At 40.6% G+C, this 18,686-nt stretch overlaps 1 protein-coding gene across 1 annotated transcript in view; it reads right to left on the bottom strand.

The window, feature by feature from the left end:
* Positions 1-18,686, bottom strand: part of LOC124552576 (aminopeptidase N-like) — a 330,325-nt gene that overhangs the window by 12,782 nt on the left and 298,857 nt on the right. Inside the window, exons 15-17 of the mRNA XM_047126899.1 lie at positions 16,843-17,126; positions 9,436-9,626; positions 3,117-3,284 (exon numbers count right to left, since the gene is read on the bottom strand). Of these exons, the coding sequence (XP_046982855.1) occupies positions 3,117-3,284; positions 9,436-9,626; positions 16,843-17,126 (643 nt within the window). The remainder of the gene's footprint in view (positions 1-3,116; positions 3,285-9,435; positions 9,627-16,842; positions 17,127-18,686) is intronic.

Genomic DNA, 18,686 nt, shown 5'->3' with positions numbered 1-18,686 from the left:
TTACTACAACAATTTTTTGATTAGAACTGATAAACATTATACCACATAAAACTTCCTGGCAGATTAAAACTGTGTGCCCGACCGAGACTCGAACTCGGGACCTTTGCCTTTCGCGGGCAAGTGCTCTACCATCTGAGCTACCGAAGCACGACTCACGTCCGGTACTCACAGCTTTACTTCTGCCAGTATCTCGTCTCCTACCTTCCAATGATTATATTATACCACATATTTCTGGTTTAAGAAGTTTCCCACCTGTGCCTGAAAATTGTATACTACAGTCATTTTCACCATTTTTTTCACTGAAAAACCAGATCACAACAGATGTATTCACATGCACAAAAAGATAAAAATCAGTAGGAGAAAGAACAGAAGTACCAGCTGGCTTTGAAACACCTTCATAGAATCCCTCGGGCACAAAATGCATTGCATGCTGAACTGTGCCTAGCAAGCACTGCTTTGGCTCAGCAGGCCACCAGTCAATGCCTCTTGTTGCTGGATGATCCACTGTGATTTCTGGGATTAGGATGTGTGTGGGACACATCAGTCAAATTCCTTATTTGTATACTGACATTCTCTGGAATGCACTGCCACACTTGCTTCACAAGACTTTAATGTGAGACACACATTTAGTCATGTGACATTCCAGATGTAAATATGCAAGGAAAGTTCTAACAGAACATAAATAATGTATACGTAAAGGAGACTACTTACTGAATACGTAAGATAATGAGCCATCAAGAGGCACACATAAAAAGAATGAAAATGTCGCTAGTTTGGACAGAGCGCTCAATCCACTTCCATACAGTAGTAATCCTCACCCATCATCAAACTCCTGTGAGCCAAATGGCTTTAAGAAAAATGGTTACTCCTGTCTGAAATGGACCAGGCACTCCATCCAAGAAAAGAAAAGCGGGAAACTGAAGCAGAACAAAATACAGAAACGAAATTTAAAAGGTTCCAGAAAGACAGGCAAGGAAACTGACAGCAAGAGAGGCAAAAAAAGTGGACAGAGGAATGAGTACTTGAGACAGCTTAAAGCTACCTTAGTGACATGATTGTGTTCCTTAGCTGGCCTGTAACAGAAGTAGAAGAGAATGAATGCGAATGCATGTGGATTCTGCATATTGGGCCAGGAGTGCTCTTGTGTGGAATTTTGCCACCTGGTGCAGGTCATTTTACTTTATACCACTTTGGTGACTAGCATGTTGAGTATGATGACAACACAACACCGAGATCGCAAATGGAAAAAATTCCCTACCTGGCAGAGAATCGAATGCTGGCACCTTTTACGGTATTCAGCCATGCTGGCCACTCAGCTATGGAAATGGGCAGTAGAAGCGAAAAAAGAATTAAAATGAATGAAGCAATGTGATAACTTGGGAAGGACATCTAAATTTTGTGGTAGACAGATTTTATTTTATGTAAAAATTATGAGTAAAGCAAAATTACAGCCTTCAGAAAATAATGAGGATACTGCCCATTTTTAACACAACTTAATTACCTTTCGACAACGAGCATGTGGTGACACTTTGCAGCAGGAGTTTGTTAGTCTTTGCATACATTTCATTTGCAAGAATGCTTGTGAGTGTATCAAAGGATGTAAAAGGAATTATTTTCCCAAGGTTCCGTAATACACAATCTGAGCAAAGGTATCTGGACACCCCTACGTACTGTGTTGTCAGCACTTAAGCAGTAACAGCAGAGTGGGTCAGGCAGCAGAACTCACTGGATGTTATGTGAAAAAGCTTTCTAGAGCTGCCCAAGTCAATTGTATGTGATCTAACTGTGAAGTGGAAATGTGAAAGAACAATCATGGATAAATTGTGAACATGTAGACCTAACATATTGATGGACAAGACTGTCAATAATTGTAGAGGGTAGATGTAAAAAATCAGATAAAATTCCATGGAAAGAATCACTCATCAGTTCCCAAGAGCTACTAGCAGTCCAGCTAGCACAATGACTGTGCATAGGGACTTAAAAAAAGCATCCCATCTTCAGGCCACAGGTGGCCGATCAGGACCGTCCAACCAGTATGTCATCCTCAGCTAAGGATGCGGATCGGGTGGCATGTGGTCAGCACACCGCTCTCCTGATCGTTATGATGGTTTTCTCTGACTGGAGCTGCTACTATTCGGTCAAGTAGCTCCTCAATTGGCATCACGAGGCTGAGTGCACTCTGAAAAATGGCAACAGTGCATGGCAGCCCGGATGGTCAGCCATACAAGTGCTGGCCATGCCTGACAGCGCTTAACTTTGGTGATCTGACGGGAACTGGTGTATCCACAACGGCAAGGCCGCTGCCATAGGTACTTAAAAAGAATGGGGTATAATGGTTGGGCAGCTCCCCATAAGCCATAAATTTCTGTAATCAATCCTAAGCTACACTTGAGGTGGTGTAAGAGTGCCACCACTGGACAGTGAATGGCTGGAAATGAACAATTTGGAGTATACCATGTGGCAATCCAATGGAAGGGTTTTGGTTTGGTGAATGCCTGAAGAAGTCAACTGCCATCATGTGTAGTACTAAAAGTGAAGTTCAGAGTAAGTCAACTTACAGAATGTGGACATTTATCATGGTTAGGCTGTTTTCCCGTTATTGTACATAAGAAGGATCAAAACGTACAAAGATAAAAACACATTTTACAGCATTGCGCACTGCAGACAGGAGATGGACAGTTTCAGCATGACAATGCAAACCCTCAAAGCAGCATCTGTGAGGGAATGGTTTTTGGACAATAATGTTTCTGAAATGTACTGGCCTGCCCAGAGTCCCAAGCTGAACCCAGTGGAACACCTTCCAGACAAGTTAAAATGTCAGTTTCACTCCAGACCCCAGCATCCAACCTCACTACTGTCTCCGGTTTTGGCTCTTGAGAAAGAAATGGCTGCCATTCCTCCACTGACATTCAGGAAAGTGTCTGCAGCAGAGGTCAAGCTGTGATAAAGGTGAAATCTGCACGCACCCCATATTAACATCCACTTATAAGTGTCCAGATGCCTTTGATCAGATAGTGTATAGTTGCTCAACTAGTATCAAACTAATAAATTACACGTGATATCTCTGTGTCCACTCCAGTAGCTAAGATGCCACATACGAACTGTTTTCGACTCACATGGCGATCAGTGAGGGCTGCCGACTGCACATGAGGCCGGACAGTAGGACGCGCTGCTGTGCCGGGTCCGTTGTCTTGCGGAACTGAGCCATCGCAAAGTTGAACTCGGCGTCACCGCCCTCCATCACAGCAGCACAGTACACGGTAGGCCGCAGGTCCACGGGAATCCTGTGAAATGATCACTACTAACAGCTGAACAATCTCACAATGTGGGTTTTCCTTCATTTAATCATCAATAACTGTCCAACAGTAATAGTTCATCTTTTAATCTAATAGCTGTGGAAGAAAATTATTGATTTATGTGCATGTTTGTAGGTGATTAATGCGACCTCTCGCTATGATGTGGAATGAGTCAGTTTTATGATTATAGTGGACTTCCGTAATGAAAGAGATGGCGATGTGATTTATAAGTTATATATATATTTTACACTCTACTATTTTCATTCAGTATCCCCCCCCCCCCCTTCCCTTCCATCTCTCTCACATTGCATCTGCACACACTACGTATTGTTGTGTCTTGATGTCTGCTTCTCACCTCACAATATTAGCAGACTTTCCTGCTTTATCATTTAATACTCAGTTATCCCCAAACCCATCATTTTCCTTTAACGGGAAAATTTTTCCTATAAACCTGTCTTCTGACCTGGCAAAGGAAACCGAAGATATACCCTTTACATTCTTTCCTAGGAAAGATTACAATTATCAACCAATTTCCTTATTGACATTGTTCTTCAAAATATTCAAAAAAGTAATGTACTCGAGCAGTATCACACTTAAGTAGAAACAATTTATTTAGATATCATAATTTGGATTCCAGCAGGGCTGCTCAACTGAGCATGTTATTTATACACTCATTCATCAAATACTACAAGCCATAAATAATAAAATATCACTAATTGGTCTTTTTAAGGTCTTCCCAAGGAACATCACAAAAAACTCAAGTTGTATGAAATTGATGGCTGGTTTGAATCATACTTAAAAAACAAAATGCAAAACGTTGTGCAGAATATTAAGTTGGAAGGGTAGAAAATTTTAGTGATTGGTACAAATCACGACGGAAGTCCAGAGGGTTCAATTTTGGGTCCACTCCTATTCCTTACTTCCATTTATCATTCAACGAGCAGAATTGGTGCTTTCTGCATGCAATACTGCTGTTATGGTGAATCCCATTAGAGAGAAAGCAACAGAGGAGATCCTTAATAATGGACCCTTCATAAATTTTAAGAAAAAACATTATAACCAGTTCCGTACAACAAAAAGAGTCATACCAACAACTGATGCAGCTTATGAACAAAGTCAGAAAATATGGTAGGTGTTCCAAATTTTTGAGTGTATCAGCATATTCTGTTCATGTAATTGCTAATCTTGGAAATGAACTAATTACCCTTCTGGCAATATTTTCCCTACTTTCACTCAGAAACACCTTATGGAAAATTCTTTTGGGTAACTCAGCACTCAGAAAGAAAGAATGCATTGCACAACATTGAGGAAGAATGAAGTGTCCATCCATGAATTTATGTAGGTACCTCTCCATGGAGTTAGGCATGTTAACAGCTAATGAAATTCATCATAAATAATCAATCACAATTTAAGAAGACCATTGAGGTCCATACCTACAACAATAGAGGGAAAAATGACCTTTATTAACTATTATTAAAGCTGTCAGTGGCCCATTTCAATGTGCAGCAACAAGAAATTTTGATCATTTGCTCAATAACTTAAAACATTTGACAGTAGAAAAGCAAATTTTAAATCTAACCTAAAATAATTTCTCCTGGACAATTCTTTCTATTCCATAGATGAGTTTCTATTTAAAAACTGGTAGCACGAGTAAGAATAAAAAATTGTGTATTCATTAATGCTGACATCAATTGTGTATACATATCCTGCAAATTGACTCATTCCACATCACTTCGATAAAATAATCATTCAAATGAACAATGGAACACACAACTATAAAAGAACAATTTATTTCAAATGAAGAAAAGTGAATGATAACAAAAATTACAGCATCATGAAGGAGTCTTGCATGGAGAATTCTTCTCTGACATTTTATCCAAAAAATTAAAATATAATTTCCAGGCATGGTTGCTGATTTAAGCAACAAAGTGTTATTGACTAACTTCTGATGCATAATCCTTACTTAACCCTACGCTATCAATTATTTATTCACTACACAATCAATCAATTTTTAACCCCCCCCCCCCCAATCCTCTCTCTGCTGCTTTCATGCTGTGACAAAGAATTACTGAGGATGCTGTCTGTGGTAAAAGGCAGAATTAAAAGAAGTCATACAATAACGACTTTGATAAATTGTCTTTTAAGATTAGAACAAATTTTACTCACTTGAATATTTGTGACTGAGTCTTGAAATATATAGTAGTTAAGAGAAAACTGAGGAAACAATTTCTATACTGTAGTCACAGAATACGGAATATACTTCAATTGCAGTGAACTCAAATGTTCTGCAAAGAGACTAACTACATAGTTATAATAGAGGGAAACATTCCACATAGGAAATATATATCTAAAAACAAAGATGATGTGACTTACCAAATGAAAGTGCTGGCAGGTCGACAGACACACAAACAAACACAAACATACACACAAAATTCAAGCTTTCGCAACAAACTGTTGCCTCATCAGGAAAGAAGGAAGGAGAGGGAAAGACGAAAGGATGTGGGTTTTAAGGGAGAGGGTAAGGAGTCATTCCAATCCCGGGAGCGGAAAGACTTACCTTAGGGGGGAAAGAAGGACGGGTATACACTCGCGCACACACACACATGATGGATATTGTGTGTGTGTGCGAGTGTATACCCGTCCTTTTTTCCCCCTAAGGTAAGTCTTTCTGCTCCTGGGATTGGAATGACTCCTTACCCTCTCCGTTAAAACCCACATCCTTTCGTCTTTCCCTCTCCTTCCTTCTTTCCTGATGAGGCAACAGTTTGTTGCGAAAGCTTTAATGTTGTGTGTATGTTTGTGTTTGTTTGTGTGTCTGTCGACCTGCCAGCACTTTCATTTGGTAAGTCACATCATCTTTGTTTTTAGATATAACTACATAGTTACGAGGATAAAATGAATATCGGCAGGAAGCAAGTTGTGGGAGAAAAATTATGACAAACTCGATACTCTCTCCATTGTTTAGTTGTATTTATCTATTCATTTGCAGAATTTGAATAAAGAGCAAAAACTGGTAAATCACTAAGCACAATAAGTTAGTGCGAGATTGATCACTTTGTGATAAGCAGTGTTCTTCCTCAATCAGTTAGCACATTCTCTGCCACATTAGTCTAACTGATACTAGCAAATAAACTACAAGAAGTAATATTGTCTCTTGAAATCACGAGGTGCGCAAAGAGCAAAGTCCAAATGGTGGCAAATTACATTAGATTTTTACTGGTAATTATACTTAATAAGAACTAATCATTTACTGTTGAGGCCCTTTCATTCAGAATGACATGTTCTTGAATGAAATAATCACAAAAACCAGAAGTGACATAAGCGAATCTTAAGAAGTTACTCTAAATTCAAAACTATAATGCTCTATGTGGCTAGGTATGCATTCATAGTCATGAACTCTTGGCAAGGTATGCATTCATAGTCATGAACTCTTATTAAACTACCATAAACTCTTATTAGAGCTACCGTACCAACCACTGTTTGTAATTAACATGAACACAATGGTCGAAACTTAGCAAGGTGGACTAACTCAACTTGCTATTATACCACCCCTAACAAATACTATTCTCTATCTTTTTGTTTTGCATACTCAAAACAGATGCCTCGCATACATGAGATATTCTAATTATTTTTACAGTTTTTCTTTACTACCATTTGTCATTTGCAGTCTAATTTACAGGTACAGATATTTTCTTTAAGGAAATATTTGAAATTCGATTAAGGAAAACTATGTGAACTTAAAAATCCAACCTCTCTAGTAACTGGTTGTTTTAAGATTGATGTACTTTATTCAAAACCCCTCATTTCCTTCTCTCTAAAGAACATATTATCTTCTCTGAAACTTCTATAATTTAAGAAAGGTCTTTATTTCCAAGTACTGCTTTTGTAACACTTCCAGGACATTTGAATCTTAAAACTGAGTTTTCTTATAATTTCAAGGGCCTTGTCTTAGAATCCTAAATTTTTTGAATCCATAAAGTATACCTTTGCTGCAAGAAAATATTATTTAAAATCTTATTAAAATTACTTGACAGTTGACGCTTTATGCGTTGGAGCTGGTTTCCTCCAACCAGAGCCCCAACATCAATAACTGCCACAATAGTTGGTCAGTTCACTTATGAGGTCGTCGCAACGGAATGCCATGCTCAAGGCCCCGGGTTCAATTACCATCTGGGCCGGAGATTTTCTCCGCTCAGGGATGGGGTGTTGTGTTGTCTTCATCATCATGATCATCATCATCATCTCATTCCCATCAAAGCACAAGTCGCCGAAGTGGTGTCAATTAAAAAGACTCGCACCAGGTGACCAGTCTACTCACCAGGCAGCTCTAGCAACATGACATTTCATTTCATACCACACCACATACAACACATACTCCTCATGATGTTAATGAAATATCCATATTTCATACACAGCAATAACTAAACACTTCTGGATACTTCTGCAGAAAATGTGATTCAGCATCACATATGGAGTTATCATAATCACATAGATCAGCTTACATTATATACGCTTCCCACAACACTGCATGAAACTGACTTTTTGAAGGCTGCAATTCATCACTGCAACTGGGTGATCACAGTCAAACTTACACCTTCTTTGCTATGCCATTTTCAACATTGTACTGACTTCTTTACATGCTCTTATTTTTCTATGTATCATTCTTTTTTTGCCTGGAATCTGCCCGTGTCATTTCTAATCTGCTCATTGGTTGTGGTAACGTTCCAACTCCTGTAGCCAAACGTTTTCTGTTGTGTTTTTACTTGTGGAGATTAACTGTAATAGGCATGAACAGAGCAATTGTGATTTTAGTTCTTCCACACCGACTGCTGCTTTCTTGAGCACATTATACATCACGAGGTTGTGGTTGGCTTAGGATATGAATTTAGATTCAAGGCTACAAACAACAGTGCATCTCTCATTTCCAACATACCTTGTGGCAGACACTTCCAAGACTGCTTCACATTACTCATTAACAGAGTTTGAGAAGTGACTTGTCATGTTTATGTGTTACCTATAACCTAGCAGTAGCTGGTAGCTGATGTGGCAACACAGTAGTGGCTAGTGACAGCCGTCAAGTATCAAGTACTTTTAAACAGACTAGAGTGAAATATTTCACATCTTCCATAAAGGTTCCTTCAGATACAGTTACTTAAATAAAGCCTAATTAGAGCCTTAACTGAATAATGCTCATACAGTCTGTCAGTGTCAAGCTCTTGTAGAGACAGCAAGTGCACATTCAGGAGTCAGTCTGCATTAACTATTGATACACACACATTTATCCAAGTCACACTGCTTGAAGGTTTGGTGCACGACTGATCATTTTGTGATGGTTGTGGATCTCATTACTTGCAAACCCATCATCATCAGTGTGACAAGTTACAATAAACGTGATTTAATTGTAACAATATAATGGAAGGAAACATTCCACGTGGGAAAAATTATATATAAAAACAAAGATGAGGTGACTTACCGAACAAAAGCGCTGGCAGGTCGATAGACACACAAACAAACACAAACACACACACAAAATTCAAGCTTTCGCAACAAACTGTTGCCTCATCAGGAAAGAGGTAAGGAGAGGGGAAGACGAAAGGAAGTGGGTTTTAAAGGAGAGGGTAAGGAGTCATTCCAATCCCGGGAGCGGAAAGACTTACCTTAGGGGGAAAAAAGGACAGGTATACACTCGCACACACGCACATATCCATCCATGTGTGGATGGATATGTGCGTGTGTGCGAGTGTATACCTGTCCTTTTTTCCCCCTAAGGTAAGTCTTTCCGCTCCCGGGATTGGAATGACTCCTTACCCTCTCCTTTAAAACCCACTTCCTTTCGTCTTCCCCTCTCCTTACCTCTTTCCTGATGAGGCAACAGTTTGTTGCGAAAGCTTGAATTTTGTGTGTGTGTTTGTGTTTGTTTGTGTGTCTATCGACCTGCCAGCGCTTTTGTTCGGTAAGTCACCTCATCTTTGTTTTTATATATGATTTAATTGTAAATTAGCTTTGTTGGCTTTTACTGTAATTCTTTACAAATTGTTTATGCACCTAGCATCCACTGAATGGACAGTAATGAGGCAACCATGTGTCAGTAATGTTACAAGGTTTGTTGGACACAGTTAGATGGAAGCAAGTGACTCACGTGTAATTGGTAGGTGCTGCCATCCACCGTGCGAACAGCCTTTCCGCCCAGTCTGTGACATTGCGCGCCTCCAGGCGGAGTGCCCTGGAGAGGACACGTGCCCTCAGTTGTTTTGTGGGCAGGCTGTCAGTGGGCTGCGGGTCCAGCTGCAGCCGCTCGAGTAACGGCATCAGAACGCTCAGCATATACCTCTGCAAGTGAATCGACTAGTGAAAATACTGGCACATTCATAAACTTACAATCACTTTTTACAAAATATTATAGCACATTTTTTCTAATATGAAAGCCATATTTAAAGGCATTGTAAGTACAAGAGTTTTGAGCAATTAGCTACCTTTAAATAAAAACAGTTACAATGTACGTTCACAAACTTTTTGTCATATCACAGCAGTGAAACAGTTTTTTTTTTGTGTGTGTGTGTGTGTGTGTGTGTGTGTGTGTGTGTGTGTGAGAGAGAGAGAGAGAGAGAGAGAGAGAGAGAGAGAGAGAGAGAGAGAGAGTGCACTCACGCACGCACACTTGCATGTGTGTACTAACTTGGCTGGAAAATGTCAGTAGAAATTCGTGTGCCTATAAAAGGATCTATGCGTGAACATCCAACTTCCACTGTATATGTTAGCAAACCATCTTGCAGAGAAGACAAATTCTGGCCTTAAAATAAAATCACTAATCACATCTAAGGATTCTGTCTAGTTGCTCATCAACCAGTCTGCTGCAGCAATAGAGGACAGCAAAAGAACGGCTGAAGTTTTAAATTTTGCACTTTCTGAAGTTTTAAATTGTGCACTTGCTGAAGTTTTAAATTTTGCATTTAATAAATCATTCATTCTGGAGGATCGTAAAATTGTACTGTGGTTCGACCGATGCACAGACTCCCATATGTAGGGCACAGTAAGGGACATCCCTGGCATATAGAAGTAACTGGAAGAGTTGAAAACAAACATGTCACCAGATGTAAAACTAGTTTGGTTTTAAAGGGAGTACTCTACATCATTGGCCCCTTACTTAGCTTGCATTCATCATGAATCTTTCACCCAGTGCCAAGTCCCAAATGACTGCAAAAAAGTGCAGGTGACTCCTGTGTGGTGAGCAGGCAAAACTACTTTCATCCAGCCACAACTGAGGGTTCTTTCAATGCCATGGGAGAAACCTTATCACATTATCACATTAGAACCCATGAAATAATAGTTCACTTCATTACATTAATGAATAAAAGATTTACAACTTTCACATAGATCTACTGTACAGGGTTGCTTGATTTCGTTACAACCGCTACTGACTATTAAAACATCACCTGGTGCACACATTAACAAACTGTTCTCTTGCAGTACAATGTTCCACATTTAAATGAACATGTCCACCAGAAACTTTAACTATCTCGGAGGTCCTAGATGATGACACTGACTGCTGTAGCTGAGTTCTCGCATGCTCGAGACTATACCAGCCTCAGCACGAGGTCGTTGCTATACTGAGAAGAGAGGCATAATATTTAAGAGCGCTTCTCTTACATTGTTACAGGTTGCAGCAAGCTCCCGCTAATGCATGTGGTATCTACTTGTGTTGCCAATTCTGCTATAGCAATGCAAGCTCTTTACGATACCACATCCTGCAAGAAAGAAGGGCGAAAGAGTGAAAGAGTGGGCCCACAGAATTGTGGACGAATATCCTTAACATCAATTTGCTGTAGAATTCTCGGACATATTCTGTGTTTGAATATAACAAATTTCCTTGAACAATGTAGGAAAAGATAGATTGCTACTTACAGTAAAGAAGACATGTTACATTGCAGACAGGCACAGCTTTCTGCAACAGTCTACATTTGCAGAAGAGAAACATACACCATTCATACACACAAGCAAGCACACCTCATGCACACACAACTGCTAACTCTGGCAGCTCGGGCCCAAACGCATTATAGCCCGAGCTGATGGAGCTGGCTATCACACGTGCATGAGGTGTGCTTGCTTGTGTGTATGAATGGTGTATGTTTCTCTTTTGCCAATGAAGGCTGTGGCTGAAAGCTTTGTATAAGTGTCTTAATTGTGCCCATCTACAATTTAATGTGTCTTCTTTACAGTAAGTAGCAATCTACCTTTTCCTACATGGTTCATATTCCTACTTGTAGTTACCATTGTTTGATAAATTTAATTATGACAGAACAGCTTCTATCCACAAACCAGCGTGGATTTAGAAAGCATCACACGTGCAAAACTCAGTTTGCCCTTATCTTACATAACTTCCTGTGAACAATGGATGAAAGGCAACAGGCAGATTTCATATATCCAGACTTCCAGAAAGTGTTTTGACACCATAGCTCACCGCAGATTGTTAATGACGGTCTGTGCATATAGCACTGGTTCCCAGATATGTGAGTGGCTTGAAGACTTCTTAAGTAATAGAGCCCAGTATGTTTTCATTGACGGTGACTGTTCATCATATGCAAGGGTGTCATCAGGAGTGCCCCAGGGAAGTGTGACCCTTTATACATATTAATGATCTGATGGAAAGGGCGGGCAGCAATCTGCAGCTGTTTGCTGATGGTGCTATAGTGTACAGGACAGTGTCATCATTGACTGAATGTAAGAGATTGCAGGATAGCTTCGACAACTAGTTGGTTCGATGAGAGGCAGCTCGCCCTGAATGTAGCAAAATGAATGTTAATGCAGATGAGTAGGAAAACCATAATATTCTAAAAAAAAGCATCAGTAGTGTGCTGCTTGAGACAATTGGGATGAGTTTTAATGTTGCAGAGCAATATGAAATGAAATGAACACATGAGGACAGTAGTACAGAAGATGAATGGTTGACTTTGGTTTATCAGGAGAATTTTAGGAAAGTATCATTCGTCTATAAATGATAGAAGGAGATAGCATATAGAACACCAATGTCAACCATACTTTAGTGTTGATCAAGCATGTGGGGTCACCACCAAGTCGAATTAAAGGAAGACATCGACACAATTCAAAGTCAATATGAAATGTTCACTCAACAATGGAGAGTGCACTGACATGAAAGGAGATAAGGTACTAGTGGAAGTAAAGCTGTGAGGACGGCTTGTGAGTCTTCCTAGTGTAGCTCAGTTGGTAGAGCACTGGACAGCGAAAGGCAAAGGTCCAAAATTCTAGTCTTGGTCCAGCACACAGTTTTAATTTGCCAGGAAGTTTCATTCAAAAGCGTGCTGCTGGATTTGTTACCAGTACATTCAGTCACCATGGAAGTATTACGGAGATGCTTTGTGAACTCAAAAGGGAGGACAATATTGTTTTTGTGAGGCACTACTGATAAAATTTAGATAAGCGGCATTTGAGGCTGGCAGAGGCACATAGAGTGTCATTTCCCCCTTGTTCCACCTGCGTGTGGAACAGTAAAGGAAACTGCTAGTAGTGGCACATGGTACTTTCTGCCATGCACCATAAGCTGGCTTGCAAAGTATGTATGTAAATGGAAGTCCAGGATGGAATAACAGCAGTATTATGAAAAGGACCGATTGCTGAACACCGTATACAGGAGATGTTTGGTCACAGACAGTCATAAGGTAAAGACTGCTGTAAATTGTAACTTTAGAGCAAAAGGCCTTCTTCTGAGGTAGAAAACACACACACACACACACACACACACACACACACACACACACACACACACACACACATTCACACAAACACAGCTGACACATATATGATCAGTATCTTTGGCCACAGTGGCTCTCTAACCAGCAGCTGAAAGAATAAGCTGACATTCAGTATTATGGGACCTTATTGAATCTACCATGAATTTTCTTTGTGAGAGTTCTGAATTGACATTCTGGATCAGGTTAGTTACTAGAAGGAAATGATTTATTCATTCATTCATCATGTTCTAGTCCAAATCATGAAAGAGAAGCTTATGGACGTAGAAGAAATCAAGGTACATGTTAAAAAAGTCAAGGAACTCATAGAAACTTTATCTTGGCACTACATTAACAATAAAATATCACTATAATTCTTAAGACAGTGGCTAATGAGCTATGTTTTTAATTTTATTTTGAATTGGTAGAGACTCCCAAATTCCAGCTTTATGTTAGTCAGAAGCTTTCTTAATCTCTGCCTACTGACGTACGAAACTTCATTCAAAAACTTAGGTGAAGGAGACAATATTGAGAAGTAAGAACTGCACGATCCTTAAGCTTTTGCAAGATGTACAGTTATCTACTTCAAGTAATGTTCTAATTGCTCCTCCTCCTGAATCAAGAAGGACCACAAATTCTACCAACAGTACAGTTTTTCTTGTTTAGCCTTGATAGCAATATTACTTCTTCAATGAAGAATTGTTTTTGAAAGTCAGACAGGGTCTAGTAAGTTCTGCCCAGTTAAATGAGTTGGTATTCAGTTATACGTCACTGAGAAAATACACTCTCTGATCAAAAGAATCATAGTGTAATGAGGAATTAAACTAGATCTCACAAGAGGGTGACCCACAAGTATAAAAGGAGGCAGGTAGTATTGTGTTGTCGGTAGGGAAACAGTAACAGCAGAATGAGTCAGCCTGGAGAGTTTGACTTCAAACGTAGACTAGTTACTCTATGTCACGTAAGTAACAATTCCATCAGGGGCATTTCAAGCCTTCTAAAGCTGTTCAGGTTGACTGTTGGCGATGCAAACTGTGAAGTGGAAATGTGAAGGAACAGCCACAGCTAAGCCGAGACCAGGTAGATAACAGGGACTGTTGAGTATTGTGAAGGGTATCTATAAAAAAAATTGCAATGAAATCAGCAGAAGAAATCACTCACATGATCCAAAGTGCCACCAGCAGCCCAGCTATAACAATGACTTTGGGTACAGAGTTAGAAAGAATAGTGTAAGCCACTCATTTCTTTAGTCAGGACTAAGCAATGCTCGAGGTGGTGTAACGTGTGATGCCACTGGATGGTGGATGGCTGGAAGCAAGTGACTTCGAGTGACAAATCATGCTATACTGTATGGTAATGTGATAGAAGGGTTTGGGAAATTCCTGAAGAATGTTACCTCCCTTCACGTGTAGTGCCAACAGTGATGTACGAGGGAGGTGGCATTATGGTATGGGGGTCTTTCACATGCTTAGTTTGTGGTTTATTTATTGCTCTTAAAAGAACACTAAATGTGGAATGATAAGAACACATTTTATAGAGTAGGGAAGCAGTTTGGAGATGACAACTGTTTCTATCGGCATGGAAATGCAGTTTCTCGTAAAGAAGCATCTGTTTGGTTTGTGGATAATATAAGATTCCTCAAATGTACTACCCTGCTCAGAGTCCCTATCTGAACCCAGTGTAACACGTGCAGGATGAGTTAGAATGTTGACTTCACCTAAGACCCAAGTGTTGAACATCACTATCTTCTCTGGTTTTGGTTCTTGAAGAAGAACAGGCTGCCATTCCCCCACAGCCATTCACACATCTCACTGGAAGTGCACCTTGCAGGGTTCAAGCTGTCATAAAGGGGAAGGCCGGACACATCCCATATTAATGTCCACTAACAGGTGTTCAGATAACTTTGATCATATAGTGTCAACAGGAAAAAGTGAAGTATGTGCATAAGTAGAGCTGGTTTGCTTATCTTCACTTTTATTGATGAGTGTTACTACAGCATATTGAAGTCAAGCAATGGAAAGTTCAGGATAGAATAACAGCAATATGGAAAGGAAACACTGCTACTCACCGCATAGAGGGGATGTTCAGTTGCAGTCGGCACAATGGGAAAGACTGGTAAAAAATTTAAGCTTTCAAAATATTTCTTCCAAAGTAAGCACAACACTCTCTCTCTTCCCCCCCCCCCCCCCCCCCCCCCCACACACACACACACACACACACACACAGAGAGAGAGAGAGAGAGAGAGAGAGAGAGAGAGAGAGAGAGAGTGTGGCTACGTGCGTGCGAGTTGTGCTTGTGTGAATGTGCATGTATTTTCTGCTTTGGAAGAATGACTTTGATCAAAAGCTTAAACTTTTTGGCAGTCTCTCCAATTATGCTTATCTGCAGCTCAATGCCTCCTCTATGAGGTGAGTGGCATAATTAAGTAAGTCAGATGTTCTGATGTCACTAATAAGGAACCCATCAACAGCTTTGAGATTTTGTGCCACTGAATAATGTATTACAGAACAAATTTTGTATATGGTGAGATTTTAAATTAAATTCTCATTCTGAGTAGCTATTCTAAGTGAATGGAAAGCAATGCTGATTTCACACAATCACAGCAGTAACCACCCTGAGCTATAATTAATCTTCATCTGCAGTACACTGTTTTGAAATTTTCTGGCAGATTAAATGTGTGCGTGCTGAACTGGGACAGGAACCTGGAAGCTTGTCTTTCACAGTCAACGCTCTTACTGACCATCTGAGCATTAATTATGACCAGCAGTCGCAACTTCAATTCCTTCTGTACCTCTGCTACTTTTAGCAGTCCCGGTCAGGTACACAGATTTAATTACACTGACCTACTGTGTGGGTCACTGCAAGTAGAGCCTGTTCTGTTGCCATCCCCCCCCCCCCCTGCCAAGACCCTATGCTACATCAAAGTGGAGGTTATTTTCCAGATAGTCACCCCACTTTTTTTAAGAGTAATCATCCCCCTAACTGGTTTGATGTGGCAAATCACAAATTTCTCCCTCGTGACAAACTCTTCATCTCAAGGTAGCATTTGCACTCATGTCCTCAACTATTTGTTGGATATGTCCTCAGCTTTGTGTTGGAAACAAGGAATTGTTTTCAGTCAAGAGTTGGCATGATCTGCTATTCCATATAACTGGTGTGTGTGTGTGGGGTGAGGGTTGGTGGGCGGAGGGGGGGGGGGGAGGGGGGGGGGAGGGAGGGAGGGAGAGAGGGGGGAAGGGAGGAGGGAGGGAGGGAGAGGGAGAGAGGGAGAGAGAGAGAGAGAGAGAGAGAGAGAGAGAGAGAGAGTGTACCATGGTTGTCCCTGACCATGCTTTTGGTCCTTTTTCACAAAAAGAGAAATATCGAGGCTTCAGGCATCAGGAATGGAATTCCTTGGATCTGTCATCCAAAAGACTAATATGAATAAGCTACAGAATGTGGATGTGAGGAAGAATGCTGGAATCAAGACATCCATTTTAGAGTTAATCAGCACATCCAGGCTACAATGATACAGGAACTTAATGAGGTTCAGAGTAAAAGAACAGCCCAAAGTAATACAGAAAGAGAGGAGGAAGGAAAATTCCCAGTACAGAGACCCAGAAGCCATCACTTGGATAAGATTGAGGAAGACCTCATTGCCAGAGGAAGGACTATGGGCAGTATTGGCTGTGATAGGTTCTACATGGACAAAAGAAGTGGAAAAGCCTCATTAACAGTACCTGGGAAACTGAAATTTTACAATGATGATGACGATGATGACACAGTTAACTTTGTATTTTACATCGCTTGTAATATGACTGACCTTGAGCGGCACATAGGTGGGCGTGAGGCTGAGCCCAGCCTCGAGGTGCAGTGTGGCATCCAGGAAAGCCTGCCACGGCACAAGACTGACTTCGGCGCGGCTGTCGCGCAGGTACCGTGTCAGGTTGAGTGCGATGCCGTAGGGAAGGGCGCCAGACCGGGCCAACGACAGCGAGTCCGAGATGAGTTGCGCACGTGTCGACGTCGGCAGCTGCAGCGGAGCTGTCGCCAGCTGCCGCACCAGCAGTTCCCAATTGGTCGTGTCGTAGTTCACCCGGTAGTAGCCTGTGGAAAAATGCCATCCGTGTAAGTGTGGGCAACAGTGCCAATGCTGACAGAGCTCCCAGCCTCCGAATGTACCGTACCCTGTGAGAGACGCAGAAAAATATCCTAGGGTGCAAGGGCTTCACCAGTTCCACAGGCGAAGAGGGAGGGGGGTACCTGGGATGCCCAAGACTGACCACACAATTCATCACTAAGCTGTTACTGATTTGTACTCTAAGCTACTACATTATTAGTTTTAATTGACATATAAACATAGCCAACAGATCTGTTTTACATGAATGACAGGCTTCTAAAATCTTGTGGCTCACTTGCTTAATTTGACCCTCCTTTAAATTGAATCTAAATCAGAACACCTTCAAGGATTTTGTGAATGCTAAAGCTTGAAAGCAGCACAGAGTAGCTTAATTTGACTCTTCTTTAAAATGAATGGAAATCGGAATACCTTCAAGGATTTTGCAAATGCTAAAGCTTGAAAAGTAGCAGCTATGTAAAGCATTTTTATTCAGCACTGAGCAGCTACAGTGGGTTGAGTTTTGCAATTTTATTTTCCCCCCTAACTTTGATTAGCCCAATAATGCTGCAGGACACACCATTTTTTGACTCATACACAGCCTACAACTACACTTTATTTAAATGTAGAACATAAAAATTGTTGGTCAGATATGTCAGGAATATTCATGAAGAATGATACACCATTACTTGACTCATACACAGCCTACAACTTCACTTTTTTTAATGTAGAACATAAAAATTGTTGGTCAGATACATCAGAAATATTCATGAATAGTAATAAGATAAATGTTGTGTGATTAGAGCCTTCTGTTGGGTAGACCGTTCACCAGGTGCAAGTCTTTCGATTTGACGCCACTTTGGCGACTTGCGCGTCAGTGGGGATGAAATGATGATGATTAGGAAGCCGGGAATCAAACCCGAGCCCTTAGGATTGACATTCTGTCGCACTGACCACTCAGCTACCAGGGGCGGACATGAATAGTAATAACCAGTTGAAAATAAATTACCAGTCATAGGACAGTAGTAACTACAAGACTTCTCAATGTGGATATGATAAAAGTAAATACTACATTCAGTAAGAGCAGCCAGTTTTAAAATATTAACTATAGTACAAATGACAGTACATCTTTCAAAAGTGCACATATTCTTCAGAGCTGATGTTCCAAAAATTTAGCTATTTACTGGATCGTGCTTTCCTGAACTCTTTGAAGTAGAGTGCATCCGCAATCACAGTAGCAGCATGGAAGTATGCTATCAGTTAATCCACTTTCACCGGCCAAGTAGATCAAATGTGCCGCATCAAGTGCACCCATAGGGAGAAATCCAGGGGAATGCAAAAGCCATAGAGCAAAACCTTCATCATTTGTCCATTTCCTGGGAATGGCTCTGCTTAAATAATGTCTCTCATTTTTTCCATAGTGTGTAGTCACACTATCATGCTGGAACCATAAACTTTGAAGAATGTGAAGCGAAATAATTTCTAGTGCTCCAGACAAACTATCTGTGAGACATGTAATGACACAAGGGCAATCCCAAAATAAATACTGC

Source organism: Schistocerca americana, chromosome 10 (genome assembly GCF_021461395.2).
Source record: "Schistocerca americana isolate TAMUIC-IGC-003095 chromosome 10, iqSchAmer2.1, whole genome shotgun sequence".
NCBI classification, from domain to species: domain Eukaryota; kingdom Metazoa; phylum Arthropoda; class Insecta; order Orthoptera; family Acrididae; genus Schistocerca; species Schistocerca americana.
The sequence above is the reverse complement of the archived record's forward strand: the minus strand, read 5'-3'. Positions and strand labels throughout refer to the sequence as shown.